This window comes from Ambystoma mexicanum, chromosome 10 (genome assembly GCF_040938575.1).
Source record: "Ambystoma mexicanum isolate Mex_15411 chromosome 10, UKY_AmexF1_1, whole genome shotgun sequence".
NCBI lineage: Eukaryota > Metazoa > Chordata > Amphibia > Caudata > Ambystomatidae > Ambystoma > Ambystoma mexicanum.
The window spans coordinates 129,666,142-129,680,529 of record NC_090932.1 but is presented as its reverse complement, the minus strand read 5'-3'; the positions used below and the strand labels follow the sequence as shown (position 1 = coordinate 129,680,529).

The following is a 14,388-nucleotide window of genomic DNA, read 5'->3' as shown; positions in this document are numbered from 1 at the left end:
AAGCAAAAAGGGAACTGTCATGATGGGACGGTAGTTTGTTAGGTATAAGTGGGTTTAGGGTTTGATTTTTAATTGGAGGCAGTACCCAAGATTGTTTCAAGTTGGTAGGCACGGGGTAGATACATTCAGAACGTGGGCCAGTCTCACCTCCTTAATTATAGTTCATAAATGGCTTTTCTTTTTCACAGTTAACAGAACAGACATTTGTCTTCACCTGGTATCCTGCAAGGAATTTTATATCTAAAATATTCAACGCTTTGTAGCTTCAGGGGGATAGGACTCCCTTCCCTGATGTTTGACAGAATGGGTTCACTAACCTGCCCAACACCATCACTTGTCTTGACAAAAGTTCACAAGGCCAAACAGGATATTGTCTTCCCCTGGCCTCTCACTGGCTTTGTCTTCCCCTTCATGTACTTTGCAGTTCTCATCAGTTACAAGCTTTCCCTCATGTATATCGCCTTTCCTTTTGTTCTATTTTTAAGTAATGGCATTGATGCGCCGACCACCCGGTGACCTATTCACTTTTTCTGGGCTTACCGGTTGCCTTTGGCATTGCTTCTAGTCCATCTGCTTCGAAGAATTAGCTTGGCTGGCGCCCGGCTGAGCGCCGTCTTGCCACTGTGCCCCACTCTTCAATGCGCGGCACCTGCAGAGTTTCCCTTGGTTGCAGTAAACTGCCGGCACCTCCTTCTTGCCTTGGAGAGGTGTGGTCGGCCTCTCTGCCGCAGCGTGCCTTCCCCCAGCAGGGTGTTCAGGTGGGTTACCCACTGGCAGGCAGGCCCGCTCTCTCTGTTCTTGCTACTTCTCGCTCCCCTTTTCTTCGTAAACTTGAATGGGCCTCATCCCTGCAGGGAACCGAAACACGGTGCGAATGAGGCGTTGATGAGTTTCGATACAAATGGGGAGAGATCTCTGGCAGCGTCTTTTATAAACTGGGCAGGGCAGAGGTCGCCCTGGCAGTTGGAAGGCTTGAGAGAGAGGATGACTTTCTCCACCTCAAGGATAGAGGTTTTTGAGAACATGAGTCGCACAGCTGGGTCCTGTTCCTTTGAAGGGGGGTTGGTATTCAGATTATTAGTCTGGGATGGTTGATTGAGAGAGGCTGTTTTCTTTTGGAGCATCGTTACTTTATTTGATAGTGCTTGTTGTATATCTGAGCACCATGTTTTATCTTTGGAGCATGCATACGGAATGGGGATAGGTGACTCCAATTCCTTGAGGATGGTGAATTGTTCCTCATACTCAAGTTAGCATTAGAAATACGCTTGTTTATATGAATTTTGCTTGGCCAGGTGGATTTCCTTTGTAGTGGGAGGAGATTTCCGTTAGTTTGTTTTTGTGGTCTTCTGAGGGGATTAGCCTCCATGCGGTTTCGCAACTACTCTTAAGTTGTTGTAAATCCTTTAGTTCGGTGGTGAACCATTTATTTAAATGGGATTTGGGTAGATAAGATTGTGTTGTACTCGTTGATGAACGTTTCTGGGTCTAGGTGATCTGCTAATTGGTTAAGAGTGGGTAGGATCGCGGGGATCACTTTATCCTTGGTGATGCTCTTTTTTTTTTTTATTCCATGTTGGACATGGCGGGGCCATGGTTGGTACTGTAGAGAATGGTCTAGAGGTGGAGAGTTCAAAGGACAAGAGGAAGTGGTCTGTCCAGGGTTGTGGGTCGATGGATTTAATGTTGACGGTACAGTTGTAATCTGCTTGCCAATCAAGGATTCTCCCTTTGGTATGCGTGGTTTTGAGAATTTGAGTTATGCCCAGTTCAGAGAGAATGTTGGCAATGGCGTTTTTGTCTAGGGGGTCATTGTATCCCAGATTAAAGTCCCCTAGGACCAGTAACTGTGAAGAAATGTTAAGGTTATTAGAGAGTAGGTTGTAGATAGCCTCCTCGAATGTTCCTATGGGTCCAGGTGGTCTGTAGATAAGGTGGATAGTCAATGTCTGGGAGTTATCTAGAGGAAGTTTGATAGTGAGCGCTTCACATGATTCAGAAACTAGGGTGGGCGTAGTTCTCTTACCTAGGCTAGTCTTAGCAATGATGGCAATGCTGCCGCCTCGCATATTAGTTCTGTCTTGTCTCAGTATGGTATAGCCATCTGGGATTCCTAAAGAAAGTAAAGGTTGTGCTGCGTCGTGCAGCGAAGACTCTGTGATAGCAAGAAAGTCCAGATTATCGGCCGATATCAAGTCGCAGACATCCGTGGCGTGTGCAGTCAGGGATCTGGCATTTATTAATCCTCGAAGAGGGTGGGGCACTACCATGGATTGGATAGGTTTTATTTTTGTGGGAGTATTTGGAGGCCTCAGGATATTAAGATGAGTGGTATTTAACTTCTGGTTATTGGATCTTTTGTTGGCGGGAGGTAGGGTTCTGGTCAGGGGCTCGTGGAGTCTCGTGAGTCTCGCTCGGAGTCTAGAGTTTCTGAGGGGTAGACTGCATGGATTATTTAGAGGCCCGCTTGAGGGACTCGGATCAGGGCGATCCATAATGGTGGGGGTCACTGAAAATATGTTGGTTGAGTTGTGTAGAACTCGCTTGATAGTTGTGGGATGGCTACTGCAAGATGTCTGATGGATAATGAGCAGTAGACATATGAGGGTTAAGAGGCTACGTGCTATAATGCTCATGATGTGATATTGCATAGGAGGTGGCTTATTATAAGTTGATGCACCTTCTAAGTGGTGGCATATGAATACACTCAGCTAGGTTTATAATTTGAAGTACGAAGGTATGCGAGGGTCGCTGGAGGCAGTGCATTTGAGATAGGCACAGTGGCTGCAATAGGCTAAATATGGAATAGGCACAGTCGGCTGCATTAGGCTAAATTCAAAATAGGCACAGTGGGCTGTATTAGGCTAAATTCAAAATAGGCACAGTGGGCTGTATTGGGCTAAATTCAAAATAGGCACAGTGGGCTGTATTGGGCTAAATTCAAAATAGGCACAATGGGCTGCATTAAGCTAAATTTGGAACAGGCACAGTGCGCTGCAGTAGGCTAAATACAAAATAGACACAGTGGACTGCATTAGGCTAAATTAAAAATAGGCACAGTGGGTTGCAATAGGCTAAATACAGAATAGGCACAATAGGCTGCAGGCTAAATTCGGAATAGGCACTGTGGGCTACATCAGGGCAATTCAGGACGGGCACAGAGGGATGGTTTGTCAGGCACATTGAGCATTGGACGACAGAGGGATCAGTGGGCTCAAACAGACAGAGGTGAAATACAAGATTATGGCAATCAGGGTTGGGGCAATTCAGTGATGCACACAATGGTATACGGCCGGTGTTACATAAGTTGTGATTGATCTGACTCATTAATCTGAATCAAGGCAGGGCGTGGGTTTCTGCTGGTGAGAGATGGGGGATACGTGCGTACAGGCCAGTTACTTACAGAAGCTTGCGTAGGAGGCTGTCTAAGTGGGCATCGTTGCAGCGCTGGGAGTTTGGTAGTGCAAGGCCGTGCAGCAGCAAGAGTTCCGGGGCTGTGGCGGTGCACAACGGCGAACAGGGGCAAACAGTGCCTTTGTCTGGGCCTTAGTCGGTAGTCTGGCTTTTCCGCCTGCCGGCAGATGTTGTGTGCAAAAAAGAAAAAGAATTGAATTGCTGGTTGTAGTGAACTAAAACTATTTGCCCTTCCTCTACAAAGTATTTGTGCTATCTTTCTCTTAACCTTGTCTTTCTACCCCTAACTTGGGTGCCATTTTGCTCCCACTTCAGGGGAGCTGAACTTGTTCAGAAACTGGTTGGTTGGGTATTGTATTGTATCAGATTGTGATATTGAGCTGCTCTTGCTAATGGAATGTTTTCCAAATGACTGTGTAAATGAATATTCTTTTACCAAGAAACATTGAGTAAGTGTTTGTTTGAATCACTGTGATTGCTAATCCTTTGTGTAACCTATTGTACTGCTCACTTTACTCTTGAGATAAGTCTGGCTGCTCAGCCACTGCTATCACGTTACTGTGTAATACAGGCTTTTACCAAAGGTGAAATTGTACTTGCACGTGTAGTCTTAATTGTGTGTAGTGTTCCCAAAGGGTACTGCATATGATTCTGCCTAACACTCGGCACAGCTCAGTCCAACAGCGCTGCCCTCCAGGTCGCACGGAATGGTCCCGTCAGAATAGTACTGGGTATTCCCAGGCGACTGTCCATTACTGAAGCCAGAAAAAATGTTCACTGGTTACCCGTGAGGCACTGCGTTTCATTTAAGATTTTGACCCTCACCGCTCCTGTCTACATTACCGAGCGCCTGATGCGCTTTATGCAGTCGTGCTCCCTCAGGTCGATAGACCATGCCAAACTGACTCAGCCCCGATTCTGTCTGGCCAAGTACGGGAAGACACATTTTTATGTTCTGGCCCCTGCCACCTGGAACGCCATCCCGATTGAATTGAAAAAGATTCCCTCTCACAGAGTTCAAGAGGATGCTGAAAACCTTCCTCTTCATTGCACCCCTCATCCAGACCCTTTGTCTGCTCTATCTCTCCTTTCTTTCCGTCATGTCTGTTTTGTGTGCGCCCTGAAGCCTTCAAGTGAGTTGTCGCGTAACAAAAATTTAAATAAATGAATACATTCTGGACTTTGACAGCCTTTGTTTTATTTTTTGTTTTTTTGTTTTTTTTAATATCTCTTGAGTTTTCAGCCAGGTTATACAATGCACAGAGCAAATATCAATTCGAGGGGCAAGCCCCCTTTGTCCGAAAACAAACATGACAACATGTCCAGGTAGAACTCTGGTTCCCCCTAACCCTCCGAAGCAGGTAAGCATACATCTCGGGCCGCTAAGTAATAGGAAACTGGTCTCTAAATTTGATCTCGGGGCCATAGGTAAGCCACTAGCGCCTCAACAGTCAATAAGGCGTACTTCTCCCAGACATGGCTGGGTCCGGGCGTAGATCCATATTTTCGTCTCCCTCCTCCTTTACTTGAACACATTATGGAATTGCAGCCATTCTGTTTCCACTGCGATACTACTTCCATGGAGTGCAGCTGAGAGTTTCTCCATTAGATATATATCTTTGGCCATACTGGCCCATTCATGGACAGTGCGGAGGTATTCCCCTTTCCAGTGTCTGGCTCTACGGACTTGCGCTGCCAACAGGAGGAAGGGGACCATGTGCGAGCGCGCCCGCCAAGTCTCCTCATCCCTCTCCAGCCCAAATAAAATGAAGAGAGGGTCCAGGTCGTACGTCTCCCCCCCCCCCCCACCACCCCAACCTCCCTCACTCATCCTAGATCCAAGACCTCTGACCAAAAAACTCGAACCCTGGGGCAATCCCACCACATATGCCAGTAGTCCGCTCTGGCCCCACACCCATGCCAGTAGCGGGGTTCCACTGTCGAGAAAATTTTTGAGAGGTAAACGGGGTCGTATTGCCAGCGGTGGAGCAATTTTATTGCGTGCATCTTATACTGGCACGAGATGGATGTCTTATATGCGCGCCTACACAGCCGTAACCAAAGGCCGTCCCCTAGTTCCACGCCTAGATCCCTTTCCCATCGAGACCGAAGAGCTCTGATGACCCCCGCACCCGACTCCAACAATGCCCCATATAGGCGCAAGATGAGGCCACTCATGTCCGTATACCCGTCAAGTACCCTCTCCACCGGCGTAAGTTCCCTCTGGATACACTTTTTCCAACTATCTGACATAAATATCCCTTTGAGCCTTAAGTATAGGAGGACCGACAGCTTGCCTATTCCCAGTGCTTCCTCCAGGTTCTGGATGGTTATGAATGCCCCTTTCTGGGCTAGTTGGCCCACTCTTGCTAGGCCTGCATCGAACCATGCCTGGTAGCGTTCTAGCTCAGGTATTTCATCCCTGACAGGGGGCGCCCAAAAGTGGCTATTCTTGGAAGTCCATGTGGTAATCCCTGTCCCTCTTTTCCCCTCTCGAGAGTCATACAGATTAAGTGCTGGTACAAAACATTGGTTTCTTAAAACAGTTTTATAAAGTTTAAGGCTATACTCCCGTCTGCATTCCTTCCTAGGGACTGCAGGGTAGATAGACCTGTGATTGTTACCAGGGAGATTTTCCCATTTGGAGTGCATATGGGGCTACCGTGTGGTGACACACTATTTCGTTTCTTCAGTCTCTTTTACACAAAGCCATGACTTCCCAATATACCCACAAAATTGGGTGTTCTCAAATGCGTCTTGGGAGACGGTTTTGCAGGACCCAGAGCCACTCCCCCACTCTTGCCAGATGTTGATTTTCTAGGTAAACCCATTGTTTATCCGGGTCCCCTCTGAGGTGCGGGACCATAACCCAGAGCTGTGCTGCTCTGTATACCTCATCAGGTCTGGGAGACCTACTCCTCCTTTGTCGTTGGATAGGATGAGTGTTTCATAGCCCACCCTAGGTTTCCGACCATACTAGATAAACCGTGCAATGCAGCGCTTCGCTTCTTTCAAATGTACAATGGGCATGCTAGTTGGGAGCATCTGGAATAAATATAGGACCCTTGGGAGGAGGTTCATCTTAATCACATTTAGGCGCCCCATCCATGACAGTTTTCCCTTCCCCCACGTCACCATTTCGGAAAACAATCTTTCAAAGAGGGGTGGGTAGTTAGCCTGGTTCAGATCTACGTCTGGGCAGACCAAGGTTACCCCCAAATATCTTAATCCCTCTAGCTGGATCTGCTGTCTGAAGGGGCTTAATTCGTCCACTTTTCTGACCCCAGCTGGGGCGTAGTTTTGGTTTTTGATACGGAAACCTCTCTAGAGCAGGGACAGAGGCATTTTCCCAACCCCTTTTCTTTAATAAATGTCTTAAACCAAAAACATGAGCCCCTTGTGTCCGAGTCTCACTCACGGCTCCTCACAGCCCCATGCATTCCCCTAGTATGAAATGCCTGACTTGGAAAATTGCTTAGCCAGATGGCTGCAAGAGAGATTAATGGAGCTCTTAGATACAGCATAGAAAGAACAAAGGAGTTCGGAGTCTCATATATTTGTAGTGTATGGAACCTGCAAAACGGGTCACTGAAAGTGGCTATAGCACCATGATTAGTTGACTGCATGAAATTCAACTAGGCTAATGTGAACAAGCATTGTCATATCCAGGCAATGGCACATAATACACAGACAAGGGACCTCTGCAGCCTTTCTAGTGAATACTCCTTATTTGGAAATCTTCAGAAGAGATTCTTTGCAGATCTCAAAGTCTTCTGTCTGTCGGCTATACTTTCTTGATAGAAATGCCAAGAGATGCACAAGTCGGACACGTGGTCTTAAAATGTTTGGTGGCCACTAATTAAATAAGCATGTCTCCTCTATAAACGTTCCGTGCTGGAGAACCTATTTCTTACCTGTAACTATGGTTGGCTAGCACTGGCTACCTTTTTAGATTTTCATGCACCCTTCCCCACCTTTCCTAAGAGGTTGATTGTGATTGAAGGTACTTGATTTGAATATAACTTTTGCTAAATTCACCATGTTTAACATTAATATATACATTCCCATTTTTGAGCAGAGGATCCACAATCTAACGTCAGGGAATTTTGCAAGAACTAGAAAACTTTCCAGTGCTGGAAACCTTGATTTATAAGCAAGCAAGTTACTTGTTGTAGTAACTGTTGCACTCTTAGCAGCTATTGCTAAACCACCAACAACTCACTCCAAACCCCTTTCATTCTTCATAAAAAAGAAACCTCAAGAATGTTGATGGGATGGGTGGGGTGGGGAGGGGACTGGGAAATGGAAGACAGTGAGTGCCGAAGAATTAAGGGGTAGGTTGTGGCCACCAAAGTTTTCCCATTTAGCTTTAGTATTTGTTGTTGCTGCTTAAAACCTGCTTTTGTCCCAGCAAACATGTTATGGTCATCAAAGTTGTCTGAGCCAAGTGAAACCTAGAAGTACATGTGTCATTACAGTTGGAACTTCTGCCTTCTGCTACAGGTATGCATTGCAAATCCCAAAGAAGAGTATATAAGAGTGAACCTTTTGATTCAGTTAATCTCAGACATTGTTTTCTAAAACTATTATTTTTCTCTGTAGGATCCCAAACGAAGGTGGTGAACGAAGTAGCTTTAACCGGGATGCTCCCAGATTTAATAATTATCGGAAATACAGAGGCGGCCGAGGAGGTAGAGATGGAGCATCCCTACCTTCAGGTGGTGGAGATGGCCCTCCTTTGTACAGATCCTCAAGAGGTCGTGGGAGAAGATCATTCAACAAAAGACCAGATAAAGCTTTGTATGTTCCTGCTGGTGTGCGCCAAAAATATGGCAATTGGGAAAATGATAGGAAAGTAACTGATATGCCTGAGCAAGCCGCAGATGAAGCAGGAAAAGAAACAAACTGTTCTGATTTGGTTATGGATCACACTTTGGAAACTGGGTGCAAGGACAGAGACTTGCATAAACAAGTAATATCAGGATTTGATAAAGATACCAACTGTGAGTTTCCCAGCCAATCTACTTTAGAATACAAAACCCAAGAGGCGGATATTTCTCGACCAATGAGAGAAGACGTGGGAATGGAAATTCATTGTAAGCCACTGGAGATAATAGAAGTTGCTTTGGATGGTGAACTAAATGTTGAAGAAATTACTGCTCAAGTGGGCAAAGCAGTGGTAATGACCGTGAACTCTAAATCCATGGACGTAAGCAAAAATGCTTTAGAAGAAGACGCCACATTGACGGGCGTTACTGGGTCAATGGGGGAGCTAGTGAGAATAGAAGCTAGCTACAAGGCACTGGAAATAAGTACACCTTCTATAAAAGGGCACCCCGATGATGCCAATATTTCCGACCCAGTTGATGAAACCATGGGGATGGAGGATACTTCCAGTGCGCTGGATTTAGGCACAGCTGTAGCAGAAGTTGGAAGAAATGCTGAAGATATTTCTGTGGAAGCAGATTGTGAAGCGTCAGTGGAAGTTCTCTGTAAGGCTCAGGACCCAAGTAGTGCTGTTTTAGAAGATAGGAGCAACGTGGTAGACATGTGTGATGTAATGGGTGGAACAGTGGACACAGAGGGCAAATGTGAGGGGATTCCTGAACTAAGCAAAGTTGCTTCAGATGGCAAATGTAAAGTATTAGAAATGCACAGTATTGTTGCTGAAACAATAGGAATGGAAGCAGACTGTAAAGGAACCAGTGTGCATCAAACTAATATAACAAATGAAAATGCTGCCTGTGAAATTCCAAACTACATAGGTGGAACATTGGACAAAGTAGTTGACCCTGACACTCTGCGTACAAACCAAACTGTTTTGGAAGTTGATAGTAGTGCCGGGGATAAGACAGCACGTATAACGGAGTCAATTAGTGGAACTGTTGATGTTGAAGCTATGGACATTAACCAAAGCAATTTAGAAGGGGAAAGCAAGGTATTTGGTACATCTGATCAAAACCAAGTCCCTTTGGCAATTGAAAATAAATGTTCTAATCACCCTGACCAGTGTGCTTCACAGGATAAAGGTGACACTTCAGTGGGGAGCAGAACTTTGGCCAGCGGAGTGGAGGACTGTAAGGCAATGATAAAAGAAGACCCTTGCCTTGAAAATATGGCTATGGAGCCTCTCCATTTTCCCCCACAATGTGTCCAGGATTTTGGTATGTCTGATTCTGAAATGCTATTTGGTCATAAAGATGTTAAACAATGTCCTGATGAGGACAGTAAAAACATTCAAAAGACTGAAGAACTCAACAATGACGGTATACAAAACTCTGCAGAGTGCCAACATGTAGTTGTAGCGCCTGAGGTTGACATGGCCTCAATGGAGCCTGGTGATGAGAAAGCGGTAACTGCAGTAACATGTTGTGCTCCGAGCACCTTCGTATCAGCTGCAAGTGCGGAAGTCCTTCAAATAAGTGACAAACAGGAGAGCAGAGACGATGAAGATTGTATTCAGCAGCTGTTACAAGAGGTACTCTCGGTCTTTTGAGGGCTAGGTTTTAGCTTAAACTATGAGTAGTTCAATATGTCATGGAATGGTTTGATTTAATTGATGTATGAAAGTTTAATGTTTTCGCCTTTTACTAATTAGAACATGTGTAGTCGGCAAGAGATTTTCTAGAGTGATAGGCTGCAATCGCCTGAATACTGATTTTTTTAAAGTATTTTTATATTCAAACACTTTTTTAACCAGATTTTTGTTAAATAGATTGATCTTGTAAAAAGAGTCTGAACTTCTAATACCAACCCAGACTCAGAATGCTCGGCACCCTTAAATCTATTATAGTTTTGTATGTTTTTAAACACTCTTATGATTGGGGATGCTACCTCTTGCCAGGTTGTTTATTGTTCAAATGTGCGTTTTTGTGCATTGAGGATTTCTTCTAGCTTCTATCATTTCCTTTTCCATTCCCTTTACTTCAAAAAGATTTTCGATTTTCAAAATAGCTTTGTCTGGTAAAGAAGCAGGACCAACTGATTATTTGCTGTGAGCAAAGGCACCTTCAGGTTGTAAGTGCAGTCTATTAGCAAAATCGCAGGCAAGTATGGGCATTCTTGGTTTCTATACTGCATGGCTTTTGAACCATGACACTATATCAATAATACAATGTACGGGAATAAAGTCCTTAGCTTTCAAGAATTGATATTAAGGGTCTTTAATACATTGCTTTTGTAGCATTGCCTACCTCCATTCACTGGCACCATTTTACTAAAATGATAGTTGTGCAAGATACCTTGTGCACCCCATAAACAAATGATGAAATCACAGGAGGTGACATCAAACAAGCTTGTATCATAAGTAAATAAAGTGTATCTGTCCCCCCGTCCTCCATAGGATATCATTGGGAACAATTGCCTTATTCCATTCCACTCACCTTTTGGTCATCAAACCTGGGTTGAGTATCCTGACTCGGGGATAGCCTTGTGTCTGGACAAAAGGAAAACACATACTTGCATCTGGTAAAATTGTTGTAGAACTTTTAAACTATCCCCAATGCAAGCTTATTGAACAGCGACTCCATTCTGGTGAGAAACAATGTGGCTCCTGTGACTTTTAGGGACAAGGCCTCATTCAAGTTAGTGTTTGGACTTCTTAAGATAGGTTGGTGTCTTGTGATCTGGTTCTATCATTGAGTGCATCTACAATACTTACCTGCTTTGCTGATTACGTTATTTGATGTATATGTGAACCTATGGTGACTGTATATATTTGGATCATAGTGTTGGGCGATTCGATAATACTACCTGTTGGATTCATTTTCCAGTGTGTTCAGAAGGCCTATAGTAAATAACTGTATTTGTATACTTGACTGTCTGAATTGAATTGTGTGCCATACTGTGTGGACTCATTGATGGACCCTGAACCCCCAGCTTCCCGCCCACCCCTTCACACTCTCCTGAGAATACGCCTTGACTGTTCATCCATGTACCTTGATTGGTTTTGACAAATCTGAGTTCCCTTTTCACTATAACTAGGTCCAGATTCTAGAAATCTATCTTAACAATCTTTCTAAAAAAAAAAGGTTCAAAGGAGGTGGCCTGTCCTAGCTATACTAATTTCTATGTATATGGTGAGCCCACAACCTGCTCTTTCTCAGTTTACTACTCTCAAATTTAAGGGTGAGAAATGTAGCTATCCACATGGTACTTTGTGCTATCCTCTTTGTCCGCTAGGGATTTCGTTCTGCTCGGTATAGATGGAATGTATTTTCAGCCAAAACAATGATGCACTCTGCTTCTGCGGCAGATGACCTACTCAGAAGGCATATGTTATCGAGGGATGAAGTTTGGGGGAAAAGAGTGAATAGCAGCTCCTTCTCTGCTTATGGATTCAGTAGCTTGTAACTAAGGAACTTTTTTAGAGGTTTATAAGAAAATCTGTTTGCAAGTATTGCTTATGTATCCTCTGGAGGTGCACCCCAACAGTCTCACTGAATTTGTATTTTGAAAGGTTGCTTTCATAATTGCCATCACATCAGCTTGGACTGTGACTGAGATACAAGACCCAAGTGCTCATAAATTGTACTCAGTATTTCATGTTGGTAGTGTGTCCAAAACGTTCTCCTTATTATTCTTACAACGGATGTCTGATTGACAGATTAAGCATCATCCTTTTCCAATCTCTTATTCTGCTTGTAATCCCCTTCATGTTTTAGACAATAAAAAGAACTTTGTTTTGTAAAGAAAGGGGCAATTAAAACTTATTTTGTCAGTATAAACCAGTCAACTTTTAATTTAGGTTTATTTATTTTAGTTCAATTTTTGTAGCACTTTTATCCAAAGCGCTGCACAATTTTAATAACTGTTCAAAAATATGAAACACAAAGATTGATACGCAGCCAAGACTGATTTAAAACTGTTTTGCCACTAGTCCACTTTAGGATAAGCCAAGAACAGGAAATGGTCTTGGATTTAAATTGATTCAGTTAGTGGGTGGATCTCTATCCAAACGGATGGAATTAGATCATTCAGGAGCCAATAATTGGAAACAATGAAAACTAGAAATCTCACAAAGTAGACAGTGAAGCAAACCTAAAGATTAACTATGCGGGGGCGCGCTGTTGCAATGACCAAGTTGGCTGCTCCGTGTTAGAGCTCTCATTCAGGCAAAACTAGCCTTCCTTAGCCTGCTGCACCACTGCACCTGAGCGGAAGAAGTCTCTCCTATACTGCTGGCAGCCCATCGACCTTCCTCCGGTCTTAATCGGGGGGGCCCGCAGAGCGGAGGGCGAGAGCTCCACATTCCTACGGCGTGAGGGATGGTGAATACTGCGTCGGCCGGCTGCTTCAATCTGCTGAGACCCGGGACTCTCTCCCAGCCACCGGAGTGCAACGGACCCTTGCCTTCCTGGGAACCCACTGAACACTGCGATTGCTCTCCGGGACCGCCGCAGCAATAAACACCCTCCGTGATGGTGATCCCGATGGGATACGGCCGCTTCCCTCCTGACTCGCACCTGGAGGCCTCATTGAGTCGACCTCGCCTGTTCCACGTTGGAGGGCCCTGGAAACTGCACATGGGACCAGAAGAGCCGTTCACTACGCTCATTTGACTTATGCAATTACCAGCCCATACTGTGGCCCTCATCACGCCCCACTAGTCTGGAACACTTGGTGGCTCATACTCTTGAAGGTGAAGTGCCACTGTGCCTGATAACACGGACCGCGGCCCTCACCTCCTGAGAACACGTCTCACGGGGGGACTTGCGGATTGCTGGGGCCCAACGAGGTAGGTGTTCCCTGACACTAAGAACAATACAATTCTCCACAACTGGACAGGACCGTGCGTCGCCATGCTGCTAATTGACTGACTCCCTCGCTGGCTGCGCAGACCCATTTTGCACCCATTCTACGTTACCTTGTACCTCGGGTCCTGCGGGGGCCACCCCAACTATCAACCTAACATTGTTACACAGCTGCCAGAGCCGGACTGGGGGTGGACCAAGCTGCTGCCCTGAGATCACGTCCCATATAAGCCCTTAACCATGGTGTCGGTCTGTGAACAGCTCTGTTGTCCTGATCTACTACGAAAGGATCATCAGTCATACTGGTTAGGCCTTAACTAACAGACACAGACAAACCGGAACCCAGCCTGCACTAGCCAGTGCCGGAGCTCGACACAGCCTGTGATAGACCCCACTTCTTCGGTCCATTGTCTGTGGTGCTGCATCGAGCCTCATCGACAGAGCTCCAAACGGCGTGGGAAGTCCACCTCCTCATGCTACTGTGGTGCTGGGTGTGCCTACCCTTGCCATTCGGCACGCCGGAGACACTACCAATCCACGTACCGTGCTGCTGGGCACACTGCAGTATGACGAAAGGGAGTGCCAAGAACGAACACACTATGAACCAGTACGCCAAATCTACTTCTAAATCGTCGACTATCTGATCAACAGCTGGTGGAGGTTTGAGTCTAGAGTGGGCGCTGCGGAGGATGACATGTCTACCATGAGAAATGAACTTACCACGCTATCTAGATGAGTGTTAAAAGTGGAGAGGAAGAACGATGACCTAGAATCATGCCCTCGCCGCAACAATATCTGCATCATTGGAGTGCCTGAGAGAAACACCGAAACATCGCTAGAGCAATGGGTTGAGATCACTCTACTTCACTACCCGACACTATCGCAGCAGTTTGCAGTCAAGCAGGCCCACAGATCCTTGGCAGCAAAGCCCAAACCCAGAACACCCCAGAGGCCCATCACCCGTATCCTCAAGTAGCAGTACTGGGATACGCTCGTCTGAACAGCCCATGAGCAGGGAGATCTGATGCTGGGGTCGAACAGGATGCATATTTACCCTGACTTCTCGATGGCTGTCCAACAGGAGAGGAAGTACTTCTTTGCGGTCAAACGGCTCAGACAGCAACTTGAAGTATGCAATGTTGTATCCGGCGAAACTGCGCATAGAGTGGAATGAGAACTTTCTCCTTTACCTTACCTATTGATGCCCTGAAGTTCTTGGACA

The 14,388-nt window shown here is 45.5% G+C and overlaps 1 protein-coding gene across 6 annotated transcripts in view; it reads left to right on the top strand.

The window, feature by feature from the left end:
- The window catches only part of R3HCC1 (R3H domain and coiled-coil containing 1), a 561,246-nt gene that overhangs the window by 229,100 nt on the left and 317,758 nt on the right, over positions 1-14,388 (top strand). For all 6 annotated transcript variants that reach the window (XM_069617616.1, XM_069617618.1, XM_069617619.1 and 3 more), the window contains exon 4: positions 8,017-9,892. In XM_069617616.1, the coding sequence (XP_069473717.1) occupies positions 8,279-9,892 (1,614 nt within the window). In that variant the 5' untranslated portion in view covers positions 8,017-8,278. The remainder of the gene's footprint in view (positions 1-8,016; positions 9,893-14,388) is intronic.